Raw genomic sequence first — 22,728 nt, 5'->3', positions numbered from 1 at the left:
ACATATATATACAATCAATGTACAGTATACAATATACTATTCGCACGGTACCCCAGTACCGTGCGTGGTAAAGCTTTTAACCTTAATCTTCGCAATACTGATTATTTATTAGGTAAGTTCTGACTAAGTTAAGTTAACGAATATTAGTTGTATCAAAAGTTGAAATAATATAAATTAGAGTTTTAACTTTTGTTTTTTGATAAGTATTATCTGTTTTGCTATACACCGAGTTACTGTACTAAGGTTACTGCCCCGTCTGGAATTTCAAAGATGGCGGCCAGCAAATCACATGTGGAAGTCGATGAAAGACGACTACGTCCAGTATACGGTTTGTTTATTTTCCACTTTTATTTTTCATTTTTTAATTTGATTTTCTTTTACATTTTTTTAAATAGTTTCATAACTTAATCTCTATTTACAAGTTTTAAACTTTGTTTAATAATAAAAATGTTTATGTAAAACTGAGTTGTTTTTTCTCAGACTCCCTAGTTTCCTTACAAGATAATAGAGAATAGGATTAGTTAAAAATTAATGAGGTATAAGGCTCTTTGTTAAGCCAAAATATTCAACATTATAACTAGGTTTTAAACTTTTAATAACTATTTCAATCAAATCGGGGAGATTCTCTCAAGCTAGAAAAAGGAAAGATAAAAATAATATAGTTTTTTTTGTCACAAATTATTACAGAATACTAAATTAAGTCTTTGATAAAATAATAAAATATAAAAATACTACCATCATAGAACACTTCTAGGTTTTTAAATATAACTTTGTATAATTAACGAAGTGTAACTAACATACACAAAAAGTATTCTTTTTATGAAAATTTTACAAATGGTGACCCCAACCATTGCTTTAACAATAATTATAATTTTATATTATGTTTAAAAATTTTACAATTGCAAAATATTTTGATTAATAATGTAAAAGTGTTTTTTATAACTAGAAATGTTATAATATTTGATGATAAAATATAAGTAGAATGAAATGGTTGTGATAAGGATTCATTTTTGACATTAATAATGATGCTATTCTGCATTCTTTGGAAAAAAAGATTATAGGCTTTGAGGGTTGTGTCAGCACTGCATTTTATGTTGCATAACCTCAATGGAAAGTGGCATCTTATTTAATCAAAAAAGTCCAAGAATTTGAATAGTTATATTCAAAGGCACTGTATTAAACAAAAAGTTTCAAAAAGTTTAACTAACAAGAATTAAATTGTTCTGATATGGAATATCTAGAAACAATTTAATTACCTCTATTAGGTATGTGGCGTGAAATTTTTAAAATAATCAAATACTCAATTGTCATTGAAAAGTCCTTGAAAGCAGGATTTTAAAGTTTAAAAAATTATCAAAATCTAACAATTCTACAAAAAGTTATAGTGTTTTAAATACCAAGTTTTTGATTTATGGATTTATTGAAGAAACCATGACTAAATTATCAGTTTTTCTGAACTTAAAGCGTCATAACTTTGTCAATTCTTATTTAGAAAGGTTCAAGTATGTATAAAATGATAATAAAATAAATGTATAAAAAAATGCGTTGGAGCGTTAGAAGAGCATCTACAATACTTTCTAATATGTTCTAAGTCTAGATTTTTTAAAAAGAAAACATTAATTTTTAATTAAAATTTTGAATTTTTTTATTGGATTTTCAAAATAAATTCTACCAGGTCATCATTAAATATGATTGAGATACCTTGGGTTGGGTGGGCAGAAGTTTATTTGGCATTAGGTGGCAATAGTTGCCTCCTTCCACCCAATATCATTATCAAATCAATGTATTTTTAAATGTATACCATTTAGCATCAAAAGTGAGAAATTTTTAGAGATAACAAATACAATTTAAGAGCATAAAGAGGGTGCTAGAGGTATAATTCTCAAACCCACCTTACCTTGGGTAGACAGAGTGGAGTGATGGTCGTTTCTATTATAAAGCAATACTTTTAATAAAAGAAAAACTTTATATACAAAAACAAGCTATAAATATATAAAAACTTAATACACAAAAAGACTATAAAAATACTTATAAAAAACACTATACAAACTTATAAAAAACACTATACAAACACCTACCAGTAGTTGATTTAGATACACTTATAAATGTATCTAACATATTATTAAGTATGTATAGTTTAATAGATAGTTGGTTAAAATATATAATTGTTTTTTGCCTTTTCTTTAATCATCTCTCCATTCTTTTATTCTTTGCCTCCATATACAAAAGATTCATTTTGATTTAACATGGTTTTTTCTCCTCTATCAGAAACATAATTTTTCGAGCAAAAAATCACTGTTTTTGCCTTAATATCAGCATTATATTTGAGTCTTATTTGCCTTAGCATTTGCTTCTCATTTATCTTAAATGAATTTTACAAATACATTCACTAGATTATTTTATTATTTTTATTTTTTTCAGGTTTCTAATTTTTGTCCTTAAAAGCTTTCATAATTTAATGCCTTTGTGCCATAAACTGCAGATATTACAATGTTAATAAAGTTAAAGCGTTCATTCATGTTTAGAAAATGAGACTACTGAAGAATATGAAAAAGTGTGAAAATCTGAATTATAAATGCGGTAGTGGTGTAGTGGTAGAGCGCACACTTCATAAGCAAGAGGTTTCGAGTTTGATCCTTACCACGTCTCTGGTAGTATTGCGCTCAACTTGTTTCTCTGCGCAGCAGCCTATTTCCTCAAGGTTCGTGTTTCAGAGTTATAGAGTTGAGTGAAGGTTATAACCAATTAAGTAGCTTCCTCATCTGTAGTGACCTTCTCGGCCTTGGGGAGGTGGCTTAACAAAAACACTCACGCACACACAATATGTATATATGTATATATGTATATATATATATATATATATATATATATATATATATATATATATATATATATATATATATAACACAAATAAAACAAAACTCATCGAACTAAAATGCTTAGTCTATTTAATTTACAAATTTAAAAACCATTTCATTCTTTGTTTTAATATTTGAACTGTTTTTTGTTTTTTAAATATAAACATTTATCATAAAAAATACATAATTATATAAGTAAAAAAAACAACAGTTTATTTATACTTATAATAAAAATTTATTAGAAATGTTTTGTTACTTTATTAAAAAGCGCTTTGATAATATAAAAGCATTTAAGATCAAACTTATTTAATTGTAATCGCTTTCTAAAACATTTGTCTTTTTTTTTTCAACAACATTTTGTTTATATTTTTAAATGTATTAACTTTAATTATTCTTATATTAAAATTCGTTAAAGAGACTTTAGTTGTCGTAGAATGTCATAATTTATAAAAACAAAACAATTTTTTATTTTTTAATAACATTTATTTAAAAAAATGGTCACTTAGACAATTTATATATTATAAATTAAAAAAGTATATACAACTGTCAATAATACTTTAAAAAAAAACCATTACCAGTAAATTGTTACTTTATTTAAAAGCGTTTTGCTAATATAAAAACATTTGTTAAAAGTTTTGATATAATTTATTTAACCTAAAGTGTAATTCAGAATATTTTTTATTCAGCACATTTTCAAAATATTTTTTGAAATAGCTGCGGTCAAATCGTCAAAGCAAAATATAATTTGTGTGGTCATATAAAGATGTGCAATTGCACGTCTTCCTGTGAAAGACTGTGACTATGATTAAGATGTTTAGTACAGTAAAAAGTTAAGTTGAGACTAATTGAGATTAATTGAGACTAAAGTGTCTGTTGATATGGCGACTTTGTTTACATTTTTATAAACTCTGTTTCTCTTTCAAATTTTATATAAACAAAAATTCTTGAGTGCTTATATACAATGATATTATATACAAAAATAGCTTATGCTGTAATAAATTACATTGGTTAACTATAATAATAAGTATAACAATAAAATATTATAACAGTTAGCCATTATCGCCGTGTCCTTCAAACTTTATGTTGAATATGAATTGTTGAATATTATGAAGTGTATTCTTCTGCCTTCAATATGTTTAGAATGAGTTAGAACACTAATAAAGGGACTTATTTAGATTTAAAGTAAATAAATAGATGGATAAAGAGTAAAATGTTTATAGATATTTTCTGAGTATTAAGTAAATATTATTAAAGTCTTAAAAGTATTACCTAAATGATTTTTAAAAATGTATATTTCTTTAGATGCACTGGACAACTTGAATAATAAGCAAGCCATAAAATTAGTTGATAATATTTTGAAAAAGAAAAAAGACTTTCCATGTGCAAAGGTATATTCTTTTTTTTTTACTTGTCCCGTAAAATTTTTGTCCACTGTTTAAGTTTTTTAAAATGTTAATCATATTTTTCATTCTCACAAGTAAGGGTTTGGTTTGCACATAAAATTTAGTGTATGTTTAGTTTTTTAGTGTGAATTAAGTATTTAGGTGTGTTTCTCACACAAAATTAAGTGTTTTTTAATTTATTTTATGATTTGGGTTTCTTTCAGAAAGATTTTTTGTACAATACCATAATTTTAGGCATAAATTTTTTTTTTTAAGAAATTTAGAAAAATACTAGAAAAAAATTGTGTATAGCATTGATTGCTTCATTTGAATTCTTTTGAAGTACAAATGTAACATTACTGTTTAAATATTACAAATGTAACACTGCAAAATAAAAACCAAATTTTTGAGAATTTTTAAGAAATTATCGAAATTTTGAGAATTCTCAAAAATTTCAATTAGTTAAATTAATTTTGAAATTAAATTTTTGGTGTGAATCTTTTAAATTTGTAGCAAACTCAGATGCCAATTAAGCATGTTTTAAATAAAGATAAAACAATTGAGTTATGGTTTTCAAAATTGTATATTTTTTGTTCGACTTTGAAAACCTTTAGTTAGGTGAAGTTTCTTAAAGTCAACGAAGTTGAAATCCATTAAACTTAAAAAAAAAATTAATGAAACAGTTATGAAAGCTGTAAAAATTTGTAGCCTTTAACATCTAATCAACTTTGAAAACCTTTAAAAGTCGTTAAAACTTTATTAAAACAATGTTGAAAGCCGTAAAAAGTCGTAACTTTAATTTTAATTGACTTTGAAAACCTTTAAAAGTTGTTAAAACTTTATTAAAACAATGTTTGAAGCCGCAAAAAGTTGTAAATCAAAATATTATGGTTATGAAAATCGTATAAATTTGTTTACATTATATTTAATGAATTTGAAAACCTTATAACTTTTTGTGTTATTTAACATGATTTAAACATTGTAAAACATCAAACAAATATGCCAAAGATCCATCGCTCGCTGGTTTGGCAGTACTTCCTGAAGGAATACAGGGGAGATAAGGCCTATGATGTGTGCAATATCTGCAAGAAAGGGCTAAAAATGAATTCTGGGTCAACATCGACCCTGAGTGGTCACCTGCGATCCAACCATAAGGAAACAGTTGGTAAGTTTGTTAAATAATTTTTATTACGATGCGATATAGCGAAGTTATACGACTTCATGTCAAATTTATATGATCTTTTATTGATGTAAACAACACTATCCGAAGTTAATTCAATGTTAACAAATGTATACGATTTTTTTGAGGTCACAGGAAATAAAAAGGTTCTAAAAGCCAGAAAGAATCTGTGCTATCCAACACAGAGCAGCACTCAACTTTGTGGTGACATGGAGCTCATGGTTTACCTTGCAACTGACAATCAGCCTTTCTCCATGTGTGACTCTATCCTATTCCAAAGACTGCTTGCCCACTTTGACTCGAGGTTTAAGGTTAAAAGTGGTGCCTGCATGGCTCGCTTCAAGTTACCTCTCCTCTATAGTAATCTGCAGATGGCCATGAAGAGCATGTTTGACAAGGAGCTTCCTCATTGCGACCGAGTTGTAATCAGCACTGGCATCTGGACCTCACGCAACAACGATCCATTCATAGCGGTGACTTTTCATTATATCATCAAGGAGTTTGTTCTACGAAAGGTAACTGTTGGAGTTGTTCCATTCCCAGGAAAGCACACTAGCCAAAACATTGCTACTCATTTGGACAACTTGGTTAAAAGTTTTGAGTCACTCAAAATGGTCAAGAAGTGGGTTGTTGTGTGTGATCAAGCTTCAAATATGAAAGCTGCACTGAGGAAGTCAGAGACTATTGCTGATCTTAAAAGTGGTTCAATCATGTGCATTGACCACAAGCTTAACGTGGCCCTGGAAAAGACTTTCAACAAACAGCCTGATATCAAGGCTGCTATCGATGCATGCAGGACAATCTTCACCCGAGTCCATCACTCTCCTCTTGCTGAAAGGGTATTGAAAGAGAAGTGCCTTGATGAATGGTAATATTTTTAACTTTTTAAGTAGATACGAATACAAACTTTTACAACTTAATGTCAAATTTTTTCAAATGTTTTTTAATTTTAAACAAAGTTTTCTAATAGTTTACGATTTCATGCGAAGTTTTTTGCGAATTTTTATTTTAGTTTTTGTTTCAGTACCCTACAGAAAGATCACTGCTTCTTGTGCTACCAGATGGAACTCTGTTCAGATGATGCTCCTTTTAACCATCTCCGAAGTGTGCTGTGTGCTCTCCGGGCTGACAAAAAGGAATGGACCACACCCATTCCTACAGATGAACTATTTGGGCTGGTTGCAACCATTCTGCCACTCCTGACCAAATGCCAAATCATCTCTGAGTCAATGTCGAGTGATAAGTAAATTACAATGGATTGAGCACTGGCAGCCATTGTTCATCTTATGGATAGGTGTGCTTCTCTGAGGGTCAAAGAAATTAGAAAGAACAGTGTCACTGGAGTAAGTCCTTTCATGGTTTAGCTCATTGTAGAACTCGAAAAACGATTCCCAAGAGGAGGATGTGACATCTTGCCTTTTGCTGTAGGCTGCTGCTACACCCCTTCTTGAAAGGCCAACAACTGCATGCTTATGGTGTAAGAGATTATATTTTTGACAAGTTGGAAGCCAGTCATCCTACAACAGAAGTCTGTCAACAACTGGATGTCAAACCAGCAAGGTACAATCAATGTCTCAGATGAGATCACCCATGAGCTTCTTAAAGATAATGGTGAGACTGAATTCTGGAAGACAGCAGCAAAAGTAACAGCTATTAAGTATCATATAAAGTAAAATTCTTTAAATCTAGTTGAATATACTTCTACTAATCTTAATGAAATTGAACAAACAATGTCATAAAAATTTTAATTTTAGGATACGATGTCATACAGGGGAGAGGGGGGCGGGTCGAAGTTAAACAAACTTTTTAAAAATTATTTGAATTTAAATAATTTTAGATTAAAGTAAGCAAAGTTATCTGAAGTTTACTAAACGTTTAACTTCCTTTCATTCTTTTTAGACTGTGTCCAGTAAACTTAGGCAGACAAATGCTACAGCTGAGGGTCCTCAGATTACCTGAGTGGGCAAAATTTAGAGAAACAACTGTGATAGATACGAAGGTTGATGTCCTTAACTGGTGGGGAACACATTGTAGAAAGATGCCCATCTTGGCAGGAATAGCATGGGAATATTATTGCCTGCCAGCCTTAAGTGCCTTAAGTGAGCGGGCCTTTAGTGAAGCTGGACAGGTGGTCCACGAAAAGAGATGCAGGTTGTCTCCAAAAACTACTGAGAAGTTGGTCTTCATCAACAAAAGCTTCGATTTGTTAAGCTCCTTTGTACCTGTTTGGAAATACCGCTCCATGGAAGAGCAAATGGCAGCTAGACCTGCTCCAGACAGAGATCAAAATGATGATGATTACTCAGACTAGGATGATGATGATGCCACCACATTAAAAATGAAATCTCCAAAAAATCAGAATGAAAGACTGGAAGCGGACAACTAAATATTCTTTACTAGGGTAGCATGCTAGGATTATTTTAGATTAGATAATCGATAATATGCAAATAATTTTTTCGCATGTTTAAGGAATTGAATTTTTGAAATCTAGAATGATTATTAAATAAATGCAAGGATTTTAGCATATCTTTTGTATATTCTTTATTTCTGTAATGTTACTGTAGTATATACTTCAAGTTTTTATTGTTAAGTAATTAGAACTTAGAAGGACAGAGATTGCTAGTAATACCAAACCAGTTATCACTTCACTTTACTTTATATCGGTATCTTTGAACCTGAGCATAGGTAGCTTCTCATCGATTATGATTTTTTCCAAATCTAAGGGATAGAGTAGGAGTCTAGGAGAATAGAAGGGAAGAGCATAATAATACTAGTACAGCCACATTCAAGTTTGAAAGCCTTAAGAAATTTTAAAACACGCCATTTTCGAATTTAAACAACTTTTTAGGATTTTGAAAACCGCGAAAATATACTTTATTTGAACTAATACGATTTTGAAAGCCGTCAAATTAAATTTCATACAACTTTTTAAGGTTTTGAAAACCGCGAAAATATACTTTATTCGAAGTAATAAAATTTTGAAAACCGTTTGACCAGATTTTGAAAACCGTTTAATTAAATTCTATACAACTTTTAACGATTTTGAAACACATTCACACATGACTTTTAGCGACGTCGAAGCTTCGACTTTGAATTCGAAACACATCAACCTCGATTGTTTTATCTCTGGTTTTAATCTTATGTTTAGTTTAAATTTCCTTGAAGGGATTCCCAAGTGTAGAGACAATGTTTAGTTTTCAAGACTTGAATTAAGTGATTGCAAATTGCGATATCTGGAAATTCCTTTGTAAAATTTTAAGCACCAGGTAATTTAAACATTATAAATAAGAAAATAGTTATTGGAAAAAATAATTACTAAAGGTCTGGAAGATTTGTGAGGTAATTTAGAAATCAACCATCAAAAAATTATACTATTGCTATTTGCGCATTTTATGAAACATTAAAATTAATTTTTGTTTAAGGGGAAGCTTTCGTATATTATTTAAAAATATTTTAAATTAGAAATTAGTTAATTGATAATAAAAATAATAATAAAAAAGATATTTTAAATTAAGTTATTAAAGTTTTTTATTTTGTTTTAAAATAACTATAAGTAGTTTAGATTAAAAAGTTTTAAAACTGCTCTGTAGTTTAGATTAAAAAGTTTTTAAACTGCTCTGAATTTTATATACATATCTGTGATATGTATATAAAATTCAAAAAAGAATTTTATATACATATCACATAAAAGAGTTACTAGCATTTAATTGATCATTTTTTAAATATTTATTCATAATTTAGATTTAATTGATTTAAAAGAAAATATTAAACAAGATTAAAATAAGATATAAAAATATTTTATATCTCATTTGACCATTTTTTAAATTTGAAATATTTAATCTCTGTTAAATTTTTTTAGACTGTTGTGATTTGCAGTTTTTTTTAAATATTACATCGTACTGTATGCTTTATTTTTCTTTTTTTCGTTTTGATTTATGATGATTTATATATTATTTTTATTGATAATAATAATAGTAATAATAATAATAATAATAATAATAATAATAATAATAATAATAATAATAATAATAATAATAATGATGATAATAAAAATAATAGGAACAATATGGCTTTACAAAAAGATTTTATTTCATAATTTCAAGATCAAAATAAATATTTTTTATTGATTGACAACTATAGAGTTTAGTGACAAAAACAGAATTTACAGTTTTTTAAAAAACTAAAATTTTAAAGACCAGAAGCATTTCCAGATATCACAATTTGTGATCAATTAATTTGAGCCTTGTTTTAGAAATAAACATTAGAAATTTTGGATTTTATTAAAATTACCAAAACAAATTATTGAGATATTAACAAAAAACATCTGTTGTTTTACCATTTTACTTCCGGTTGAGAGATTTGAATTTCATGAGTTTAAAAATTTTTTTTCTATTATAAAAATATCTGGTTTGATAAATGTACTTGTATCATGGTTTCTTGTAAACAGTTTAGTTTGCACAATCAGATTTCCATTTTTTTATAAAAAATACTTGCTCTATTTAAACCTGTGTTACATTTTTTCCTGTTCAGGATGATGAATACTGAATCTTCTTGACTTTACTGATGGATTATTGCCTGTGCCACCATATTAGTGCTTATGCAACTCTTCCTGTTATTGTCTGATTAGGATAAGTTCTAAAATTATTTGAGTTCTAAAATAGTTTTAAAGGCGGCTTTTATAAGGGTTTTTGAACTCTGTGGTAGCTCTTAGAGGAGCTGATTGCATCAACAACTTTAAAATATCAGTGTATTAACTGTTGTGCATAGAAGGTGTCCTGGTTAGTGCTTTTGGTGTGCATTGTTTAAAACGCATATGGAGACCTTTGTTATAAGATTAGATCGGTTAGCAGGAATAAGGCAACTGCATAGTTTATTATGTTTATTGCTTGGGGTGCACTATATATGTTTTCAATTCACTATACCTGCTTGTTCTAATTTGAGACTAATTTAAATTTGGCTGTTTCACCTTCATATCTTAAAGTTTATGGCTAATGTTCTTTAAATCACAAAGTAAATTCCATAATCACAAGCTTGGCCTAGGCATATACTTAAATAGCAATTCAAATATTTGTCGCAAAATCAGGTGTATGATCTCTGACTGTTCTTTTATGTGATTTCACTTGGCTCCCCTTCATTAAATCACCTTTTGTGCTTTATTCCAAGACTGCACTTTTTTCCGATTTGTTTTTGATCAAATTGACCAAGTCCTTTCTTTTTATCCTTCAGATAATTTTGTTGATATTGATGAATTAAGATTTCATCACACTTAATGGTGGTTCAAAGTTATTATTTTTTTCAATCTCTTATACACATAACATGGTGACTCGTTTTGCAGACTCTAATCACTTATCTTTACTTCTTAATTCTTGTTTTTACTCTTCACTCTTCCTAATGGTTTTTTCATTTAAATTTCTCGTTTTTTTTGTGCTAGTTTTCACTCTTCCTAATGGAGTTTTCTTTTTTGTCCAATTGTAATAATTTTTTCATTTTTTTTTTTTTGCAAGAAGAATTCCCTAGTGCCTTTGGTGTTTTTTTTTTCTATTTACTCTTTAATGGCTCTTTGTTGTTGCCCAAAAATATACAATTTATAATGGTATACAATTATAATATAAACTTATTAATAATATACAATTATAATATAAACTTATTAATAATATACAATTTATAATGGTATACAACTTATAATGATATACAATTTGTAATGATATATAATTTGTAATGATATGCAATTTGTAATGATATACAATTTGTAATAATATACAAATTGTAATGATATTTAATTGCATTAGTGAAAGGAATCCTCTTGAACAAGAAACACTTCTCCTTTCTTAAAAATAAAGTTTTTTGGCTTTCACACATTTTATTCTATGATGGAAACTTGTATGTTTCTACTTAAAAGTTATCCAATCTATTTAATTATTAATTAATGAATTAATTTGCAGATAATAAAAATATACAAACAACAACAGAGTTTCTAATATCAACCATTTTTAGTTTTGGTATAAATTCATTGAAAGGATTGTGATTTATTTTAAGTTTCATCAGCATTTTAGTTGATTCAGTTTTAGAAAAATTTTCATTTTTTCAGTTTAACTTTTTTTTGTCTTTATTAAGTGCACCTACCTGAGGCCTATTTTTAACTTATCTTTTGTATTTTTTTATTTGAAATTATTTTATAACAATTAACTCTGAAACCTTAAACACATTTAAACCTCGAATCTCTTGATTGTATTGTGTTCTTGATTGTAATGACAAGTGTTCTATCACTATTACTTTATAAAAATATGTTTAAATATGTTTAGTTGCTTTAAAGTACACGTTTAAAATATGTTGAGTACTTTAAAGCATACACTTTTATATGTTTTTAATCTTATGTCAAATATTATTTATTATAATTTCAGTAATGACTCATTTATTTATGATTTTTATTTTTAGACATTAAAAGCACTTGCTTTAATCCGTATGGGGCATAACGAAGAAGCACTTGCAATACTTAAGGATGCACAAACAACTTCAACAATTCTTGATGATGCTACTCTCCAAGCCATGACTATGTGTTTTAAAGAAACTCAAATGCGTAAGTAAAATTTGTAAAAGCATTTGATATTAAAAGCAAGCGGTTGGGCAGAAAAAGAAAACAAGGTGGTTGATAATGATGATATGTGGTTTTAATAAGTAATATAATATAAATATAGTTTGTTGTCATAAATTATGCTGAATTATAATTTAGTGTTAAAATGCTATGTAATTATATAATAGTTCTAATTAATATAACAGGTAATATAATACAATAAATACAATTATTATTGTTATAGCTTAAAATTATACATTGTAAGTTATTAAATTACAATATTAAACTTTATGCTTTTAGTTAAATAATATATTTTTATTGCTGATAAATGCAGTTACTAACGGAAAGATCAAAGTTGATCTTCCGTTAGTTCTTGTTAACAGGTGTTAACCTAATTAAAGCTAATATAAACGTTTCAAAAATATCTTAAATGATTATTCTGATTCCAACAAGACTATGGTCAGCTATTATTAAAGTTGGAAGTTACTTGGAAACTGAAAAAAAAAATGACAGCTAAAGAGCAAGGTAATTACTTGCAATCTATTTTAAAGCAATAAAAGATAATTGAACAAAACAATCAGAGGTTTTTGAGCTAGTGTGAACAACCATTCTAAAAACATAAGACAACTTTCAAATGTTTTCACCTTCCCAAGAATGTTCTCGTTTTTAGTTATATAATTTTGTTCAGAAATGCAAAAAAAATTTTTTTAACTCTTGCTGCTCTATAGCTCTAAAACAAACCTTGATAAACAAATCTGCATTGGATAGAATCATGATTTAATGACAAGTCACACTGAAATTTTGTTAATTAAAATAAGATATATAATAGTTAATACAGTCTTTTTCATTTAGCCTGCGCTTTTGTGCTTGAGTCTTTTTAGTCTCGCCCACATGCAAAAAATTAAGCAAGCGCATAAAAAAGCGCTTGCCAAAAAGATAAAAGCATTTTGTTTTAAATTGCAACTAAACTTTTTTGTTCATTTATTTTACCAGTTTTTTAAAATTATTTTATCTTGTATTTATTCAAAGCATTTTTTCAGCTATTTTATTTTAATTTAAATAGCAGAAGAAAAAAAATGTTTTTTTTTAATTGCGCAGGCTAACTTATAAATAACCATCCTGTCAGCGCTTTTTTGTGTGATGGCATGAAATTTCAAACAGAGAAGACTGTTAATATAATATGATTATATGTGCAAAGATGTAATTTATATAGATGTGCAAAGATGCAGATTTATATAGATTACAAAGATGTAGTTTATATAGATTACGAAGATGTAATATTTATTAAGGTATGTAAAATAAATGTGGTACAAATTGCAGTATATAATATTCTAAATAATAAACAGTTTCAGCAGGGAAAGTAGTAGCAATCAAATAACTGTCTAGTTAGTCTGTCTAGTCTTGCTCAAAGTTTTCAGATTGAGATCCCAACAGAAAAGCTGAACTAAGAGGTGGTTGAAAATTAACTTAAATAAATTTTAATTGTTGTTGGGGAAAAATAATAAACAGTAAATAATAAACAAAATAATTGGAGATGATAAGCAAGATAAGAAATAAGATAAAAGATAATATAATTATAGTATAATTAGTTTTGTAACTAAATCTTTTTTTAATATTAATTGATTTACTGGTATATTCTAATTGATTGCTGGTATATTCTAATTGATTGCTGGTATATTCTAATGCGGTAGTGGTAGAGCGCTTGCTTCATAAGCGAGAGGTTCCGAGTTCGATTCCCACCACTTCTCTGGTAGTACTGCGCTCAACTTGTTTCACTGTGCAGCAGCCTTGTTTGTCAAGGTTCATTTTTGGAGTTATAGAGTTGAGAGAGGGTTATAACCACAACTAGTCTCCTCATCTGTAGTGGCCTTCTCGGCCTTGGGGAGGTGAATTATTGAAAAAAAAAAAATTGATTACTTGGTATATTCTAATCGATTTGCTTGTATATTCTAATTGATTTACTGGTATATTCTAATTGATTTGCTGGTATATTCCAATTGGTTTGCTGGTATATTCTAATTGGTTTGCTGGTATATTCTAATTGATTTGCTGGGATTAAAATTGATTTGAATTGAAATTTGATTGGATTAAAATTGATTAGATTTTCGATTGGATATTTGTTGCTGAGGGCTAGATTAAGAAATACTTACAAATGAAGTTGAGGTACAAACAAAGTGGATAGCTCATTTAAAAAAAAATAGCTAAATAAAGAATAAAGGTTTATTTGCAGTGACTAAGGTTAATGGAGTAGTAGAACTGATAACCTGTATTGAAGCGCTGGTCTTTCTGGTGTGTTAACTGAGATGTTGAAGCCTTCAGTAGATGTGAAGGTGTCAGATGCCACTATAGTTGAGGAAGTGTTTTAGTATTACACTTATTCGTTTAAGTAAATTTTTAATTATTATTTTACTTTTTTTTAAGAAAAAAAAAAATTACAACCCTCTCTTATTCCTATAACTCCGAAACACAATTCTTAACAAACCACTGTGCAGAGAAACAAGACTGCTGTGCAGAAAAACAAGACAATCATGAAGAATAACAAAACTGTTTTGCAGTGGAACAAGTTGAGCACAGTACTACATTTTATCGCTATACCACTAAAGCATTGTGGACTACTGTAGACTACACTTTACTACTACAGTACTACTGGGATCTATGGAGTGTGTTGGAAAATATGTTAGAACAAACTCTATTGATTGTACAGCAATACGTTCTCTATTGATTGTACAGCAATACGTTCGTGATATAAAATGCTTTTGATATTTTTAGTTTTTAGTGTAGAACATTTTTTTTGGAAAAAAGATGGTGGTTTAGTCATGTAGAGTGTAAGGATGTAGATGATTGGGTTTTAGCATGCAAAGAGATAACATTTTTTGGAGAAAAAATTTGATATAAAAGTAAGAAAATTAAATGGTTACATGACAGATAATATTAAAAAGCTTTGCTTAAGAATAGAAAATTCTCTATATTGTGTATATTAGAGAATCTGAATTATGAAATCAATGATGATTGAATGTATTAGATTAGATATTGAGTTTTTAAATTGCTATTGAGTAATTAAAAATTTAACTTCATTATTGATTTTGAAAACAAATGTTCCAAAATAATATTCTTTGACTTTTACAATTTTGAATTGTTAAAGGTTTTTTTTTTTCTTTAATTGTTTTATTAAATTTTTTGTTATAGTTTAAACTATTTTATTTTACAAATCAAGGATTTATTATGTGTTATAGCTGAAGGGATTGTTCAAATATATGAAAAAGCTGTTGAACAGTCTCCGAATAATGAAGAATTTTTGAGTCATCTTTTTATGGCGTGTGTTCGCATTGAAGACTATGCCAAACAACAAAAGGTAAAACAATATGCTAACTTCTTTTTAAGCTAAATGTTTTACTTTAATACTTTTGTCAAAAAATCTGCTGACAAAATGTTTGATATATATTAAGGCAGCAATGAGTTTGTACAAAGCATTTCCAAAGAACCCGTACTACTTTTGGGCAGTTATGAGTTATGTAATGCAGGTACATTTTTTAAAGATTGTTTTTTTATAGAATGTTTGAAAGGCCAGTGATTTGTTAATTATCAAAATGAGTAAAAAAGTTCATTTATTTAAGTGACTAATTTAAAAGAGCCGCAAAACCTTACTGAAAAGTTTAAGTTTGTATGCTACTCAATATGGCTTGTTTTTGTCCATTGGGTTTAGATAATAGGTCTGCAAAATTTCATGGTGTCTGAGATCCACACTTGCAATTTCTGCTGGACTTCAGAATTTGAAAATCATTTTACTGAATATTAAATAGATTTTAAGCTGAATATAAACTGTTAAACTCTTCAAGTAAGAAGCTATAAACTAAGCTATAAATTGGCTTTGTCCAGTTTATAACTTAGTTTATAGCTTTCCAGCTGGTTGGGAAGTTAATTTCACAGTTAATTGCTGCAAGATTACCAGATGTGCTAGATGTACTTCAACTGTTCCAGTTTCATCATTTACTTAAAAACAAATTCTTCAAGAGGGTTATAAGTTGTCATGTGTTACAGTTTTTTGTAATTTGATACAAGGTAGAATACCTCCTTAAAAATGCATCAGAACTATCTGGTTCTGAAGATACACTGCAGAACACAACAAAAAAAAAGCAACATGATGTTTAAACAACCTACCAAACTGTGAAGCTGTGTTGATTATTGGAGCTGTTTCACAAGTGCTTAGTCATGACATTTTAGGAATGACATCTTGCATTGGTTCAATAATGAATTTTTCCGACAAGTACTCAGACTTATGCACAGGAAAAAACACAAGTGTTTATTTACATAAAGATTTACTAAGTTTTGAAATTCCACACAAAAACTCACATTGTTTTACATAATAATGCTGCCAATGTGTTAGCTGGTGTTAGAGACATTAGTTTCAAGTCAATGCCATGTTTTATACATACAATTAGGGGTGTACCAGATTAGAAATTTTGAAATCCGGCCAGAATATATATATAAAAAGGCCTTGGCGGGAAGTGAGAGCTTAAGCTCTTGCTCTCGCCCACACTCCCCTAAAACGGTTTACAGGAATAATTTACAGCTCTCGCAAAAGTATTTTTTTTCTCTCAAAAGTATAATTATCATTGTAACTAAAATGAAAAATGCAAAGTCAAAAAATTTAATCAACTGAATAATAAACAATCACTGTTTTTGCAAAAAGAAATTTTACGTATAAAGAATTTTTTTATGGTGCAATATATGATGTTATTGTAAATTATTGTAACATTAACGTTACAAACATATGCTTGTAACAAGTATAAAACCAAATTTTGCATTTAATAAGCTATTTTTATATAAATAAACAGATAGCTTGTGCAAGAACCGAAAGCTCTCGAAAAAGCAGTTTAGAGGAGCAGCTCGCATGGCTCACCATGTTCGGTTTAGGAGATTTTTTACTCCTGCCAAGGTCTATATATATATATATATATATATATATATATATATATATATATATATATATATATATATATATATATATATATATATATATATATATATATATATATATATATATATATATATATATATATATATATATTATATATATATATATATATATATATATATATATATATATATATATATATATATATATATATATATATATATATATATATAGATATATATACATATATATATATATATATATATATATATATATATATATATATATATATATATATATATATATATATATATATATATATATATATATATATATATATATATATATATATATATATATATATATATATATATATATATATATATATATATATAGAGGCCTCGGCAGGAAGCGAGAGCTTTAGCTCCTGCTTTTGCCCGCACTCTCCTAAAACAGTCCACGAGAGCAATTTATGGCCCTCACAAAAGTATAATTTTTCTATCAAAAGCATAATTATCATTGTAACTAAAATAGAAAGCTCAACGTAACAAACAATTTAGAATATTCCAGAACATTTTAGAACATTCTGGAGCAATTTAGAACTTTCTGGAACAATTTAGATTATTCTGGAACAATTAAGAATATTCAAGAACAATTTAGAACATTCTGAAACAATTGAAAATATTCTAAAACAATTTAGAATATGTATATGTAGCTGCTTATCTAATTTTATAGTTATTACAGAAGCAACACATGGCGACGTACAAGCCTAGCAAAGGTAGCATTCAGAAGAACAAGAATGTCTGGACCAATAATCTGGTAAAATTTGAAAACTCATAAACAAAGAAGAATGGTCCCTTTGGAAGAATATTCACTGAAAGAAATGTGCAGAATGCCTCTCCAAAAGCAAATTATCAGACGCTGCCATTTCCTTCGACCAAAAATCAAAGGAAGAAAAGAGAGAATAGCGGAAATTTCCAAAGAAGTCACCAAATTGTGGAAGAATAAACTGAATTTTCCTCATGTATCTGATCAAGTTATTTAAGCAAAGCTTGATAAAATACTGAAATATTATGATGAATGTGTCGAGCTGGGAAGCTATGAACCCCATGATGAAATTTTTGATATTACTAAAGTGGATGGAACATTGTTATCTTCCGAGGACAAAGGATTGTACCATCTCCTAGTGAAAAGCAAAGGAGCAGTGGGATACTCTACAAGCCAAGCGGCCAGTAAAGAAACGATGCATCCCTCTAAAAGACAACTTTCCAATATGTCATCCAACTCATCTTACTATCCTGGTTTTAGTGATTAACGGGTGTTGCGGAAGTTATCAGACAAAATAAAAACGTCAATAACTTATTTATAAATAAAAAAACAAACTACTATAATATTTTTTTTAAATAAAGCTCTTATCTTTTAATAAAAATATATTATTTTTTATATGAAAAAACATCACCATCTGCAATTGATCTCAATTTTGCTCTGACGCCTTTCATATGCGACTGTAAAAAGTTTAAATCAATTTCTTGTAGTTTTAGTTTAATGCGATCAATCAAAACTTGCTCTGTTGAAGCTTGCCAATCGCCCTCGTAAACCTTCTGTGCCAAATGTCCCCAAAAATTTTTAATTGGTCGTGCTTGAGGCACATTTGGGGGACTGGATTCTTTATCAACGTAATAGACATATTGGTCCATCCAATTTAGAGAATCTTTAGAATAATGGGAACTTGCTAAATCTGGCCAAAATAAATAGTTAAAGTCTCCATGATACTTGTGAATAAATGGAAGAAGTCGTTTTTCTAAACATTCATTAATATAGATTGATGAATTGATCGCTACAGCCTTGGAAGTGCGAAACAATGGCTTGGACATACCACGGTCAGATATGGCTACCCACATTAATAAATGTTTTGGAAATTTCTCTTTTCCTATAAAACGAAAACTTTCTGGGCATGTCTTTTTGTTGTTTGTGTAGTATCCAGAATTTCCAGGCATGTTGTCCCCTGCAAAACAAAAGTATTTTTCGTCATCGATGACTAGAAGCAATTTTGTGTTATAAAGTTGGTCAACTAGTTTCCTGCTTTTTTTCTTTGCCTTTATTTGTTGTTCTATAGTGTATTTTGGAGTCTTTTCACGTTTTCTATATTTAATATTCATTTTTTTTTACTGACGACCAATTGTCGATTGATTTACACCGAATTTAATACCTATTTTTCTCTGATACCAAACTGTTTTGCAGTGGAACAAGTTGGAAATTTCTCTTTTCCTATAAAACGAACACTTTCTGGGCATGTCTTTTTGTTGTTTGTGTAGTATCCAGAATTTCCAGGCATGTTGTCCCCTGCAAAACAAAAGTATTTTTCGTCATCAATGACTAGAAGCAATTTTGTGTTATAAAGTTGGTCAACTAGTTTCCTGCCTTTTTTCTTTGCCTTTATTTGTTGTTCTATAGTGTATTTTGGAGTCTTTTCACGTTTTCTATATTTAATATTCATTTTTTTTTACTGACGACCAATTGTCAATTGATTTACACCGAATTTAATACCTATTTTTCTCTGACTGACCCCTTTTCGATTGTTGACAAGTCTTGTTAATTCGGCTTTCTTTTCTCTAGTCCAGGATGTCGGACGACCAGGGTGCATTCTATCAGAAAACGATTGAACAGTTTCAAGTCTTTTTAGGTTATCATATATTGTACTTCGAGCAAATCCTTCTTTTTCAAAATGATTTACGATTTTTTTTATTTTTTTATATTAGGTTTATTTACAAAAAACATTTTTAGTCACTTTCGAAAAGATTCTCGTTCAGCTGCATTTAACCTCATTTTAAATAATTGTGTTTCAAATAATAAAGTTTATATTTTATAGAACGTTTATGCCTACGCATAAAACCACAAAAACTAATTATTATGCTCAAATAATGAAATTAGGATTTGTCCGATAACTTCTGCATCACCCGTTATGACTGAGGCTGATGACAGTGAATATGAAAACGATTAAGAAGAAGATGAGACTACTCCTACACCAAGCAGAAAACATAAAAGCAAAATTGCAGTCAACTTGGTGACCTACACAAGAGTATCAACAAACAATGTTGCTAACATAAGCAAGCAATTGGCTCATGAAAGCATTGACATCTCAACTCCATGTCAATAAACTATTTACAAATCAACAAACATAGAGGCAATGAAAAATCATTGAGGCTGAAAAAAATTTGCATATGGAAAGTTGGTCCTTGATGGCAAGCAGATCAACAGAATTCGATTATCAAGTGATCGTCCTTAAAAATGAAAGAAGAGAAATCAAATTGGATGCCCTGGGCTTGGTAGATGGCAGGGGAAAAACTATTGCTCAAGGGATTTCTAAAGTCCTTAATGAATTTCACCTATGGAATTCAATACAGATGATTGTTGCAGATACCACCAGCGTTAACACTGGAAAAAAGAATGGTGTTGCTATAATATTGCAACGAATGTTCACAGAGAAACGCATCAACAAACCTCAGTTTATCAGTTGTCAACACCGTGTATTAGATAGAATCCTCCATTTGGTGATGAATGAAGAACTTGGAAGTAAAACACAATCGCCGAATATCAAATATCCATTTGTATCTCAACTGTTGAAGGAGTACGAACAACTGAAAACGCAGTTGATAACTGAATAGAAGTAATTCTCAAAACATCAGGCTGGAGAGATGATATAAAATATTATTTCATCTCACTCGTGTGTTCCGATTTTTTTGATGAAAAGAGACATTTTCCATTAATCATTTTAATTCCTTCAACAAGGACAGTTCTGCAGAGAGTTCTGTCTGACAGTTCTGTTGGTTTATATATCGTATGGCTGGGCAGACCATTGGTTTACAAACCAAAAGTCATAACCCTAATATATACACATATATATAAACGGCTTTAATAACTTGGCTGAAGTACTGAATCCATACAAAAAGGCTTTAAGCTCTTTGAAAAATCACTGGAAGTGAGAGCAATCCATACTACAGATCCCCAAAAGTAATCAATGCGCAGGGCGTGCAATCAAAGTGATGAAGGAAATGTATTCCTCATGCAAAAATAAAGCAAGTTGCACCTTCTATTCCTTCTATGCAACAAGCAAGAGTAAGAGCAAGATCAACGGTTTGAATCATTGTTAGATTGAAAATTTATTGTATTACATGACTATGACATTCTAAAATGACATTTGAATACATAGTAGTACTTATGTCAAAATCGATTTTTCAATGGCCGGGTGAACTTTTTTCAAAAGATATGCAAATAATAGTACATTTTCGTGCTTTTTATCAGGAAATGAACTATTATTTGCATATCTTTTGAAAAAACTTGCTGCTACATCCACTGTGGGTTTGGCATAAGGCAGCAATCTTTTCTTTTATATGTATATTATTTCATATATATATATATATATTATATATATATATATATATATATATATATATATATATATATATTATTTCATATATATATGTATATTATTTCATATATATATATATATATATATATATATATTATTTCATACATGTATATATTATTTCATATATATATATATTATTTCATATATAGTAGCGTGCAAAAGTAGCCGGACAAGAGCATAACTTGAGATAATGTTTGAATGAAAAGTCCAATTTCTATCAAATTTTCACTAAAATGTCAAAAAATTGATTACAAATCTAAAAACAAATAAATTTTTACCAAATCTAAGCAATTTAATCTTAAAAGTTCATTTAATTAAAATATGCGCGTGCAAAAGTATCCGGGCAAAAAAAAGCTTGAATAAGATTTTTTTTAAACATTTTTTAAATTGAAAATGCTTTATTTTAAAGTATTGATTTACTACTTTGTCGGGAGCCCTTAGCATTAACTACTGCTTGACAGTAACAAGGCATTGAGTCCACAAGCTTCATAATCACAATAATTTTGATTTTTCCCATTCTTTTTTCAGAGTATTCTAGTCTTCGACCTGTAATTTGTCCATCAATGAGCTTACATAGACATTCAATAGAATTAAGGTCAGGACTTTGCTAAGGCTATTCGATTAATTGAATTTCATTGGTTTTAAAAAAGTTTTTCACAAGGGTTGAAGTGTGCTTTGGGTCATTGTCCTTCTAAAACATCCTTCCTCGTGGCATTTTGTCTTTAGCATGTGGTAGCATAACATTCTTAACTATATATTTTTACATATTTTTGTCCATTATGCCATCAATCAAATGGATAGGACCGATACAATTTCTATTCAAGTTAGCCCAGTTCATAACATTTCGACTTCTGTGCTTTACTGTAGGTAGCTGGTATTTAGGATTATTTTTATGGCCTTTTGGTCGACGGACATATCTAATATTATCAGATCCAAATAACATAAACTTAAATTCATCACTAAAAAGTACTTTCAATCACTGTTTTCTTGCCCAAATCAAATGTTCATTAGCAAATCTTAAGCGTGCTTTTCGATTCTTTATGTAAATAAAAAGTTTCTTTGTAGGATGTCTTCCAAGTAGATTTGCAGACTTCAAAAGATGTTTGATTGTGTCAACACCACATTTTTCATTATAAAGTTCTTTAATTTCAGCATTTACCAAGGCAGCATCTAGACAGCATTTTGCGTGGAACATTTTTTAGGACTCGAGGATTGATATTTTAGCAGGATAATGACTCAAAAGACACTTCAACACTTATAAAAGACTTTTTCAAAAACAAAAAAATTCAATTAATGGAATTGACATAGCAAAGTCCTGACCTTAATTCTATTGAACATTTATGGAAACACATAGATTGATGAATTTGAGGTTGAAAATCAGCAAGTAAATTTG

The 22,728-nt window shown here is 28.9% G+C and overlaps 1 protein-coding gene across 1 annotated transcript in view; it reads left to right on the top strand.

Moving 5' to 3' along the window:
• The window catches only part of LOC100212478 (N-alpha-acetyltransferase 25, NatB auxiliary subunit), a 78,499-nt gene continuing 55,771 nt past the window's right edge, over positions 1-22,728 (top strand). The window contains exons 1-6 of the mRNA XM_065807955.1: positions 1-112; positions 244-328; positions 4,161-4,246; positions 11,856-11,997; positions 15,225-15,343; positions 15,438-15,512. Of these exons, the coding sequence (XP_065664027.1) occupies positions 271-328; positions 4,161-4,246; positions 11,856-11,997; positions 15,225-15,343; positions 15,438-15,512 (480 nt within the window). The 5' untranslated portion in view covers positions 1-112; positions 244-270. The remainder of the gene's footprint in view (positions 113-243; positions 329-4,160; positions 4,247-11,855; positions 11,998-15,224; positions 15,344-15,437; positions 15,513-22,728) is intronic.

This window comes from Hydra vulgaris, chromosome 10, assembly GCF_038396675.1.
Source record: "Hydra vulgaris chromosome 10, alternate assembly HydraT2T_AEP".
Lineage (NCBI taxonomy): Eukaryota > Metazoa > Cnidaria > Hydrozoa > Anthoathecata > Hydridae > Hydra > Hydra vulgaris.
Note: the sequence above shows the minus strand (reverse complement) of the source record. Positions and strands in the feature narration are given on the sequence as shown.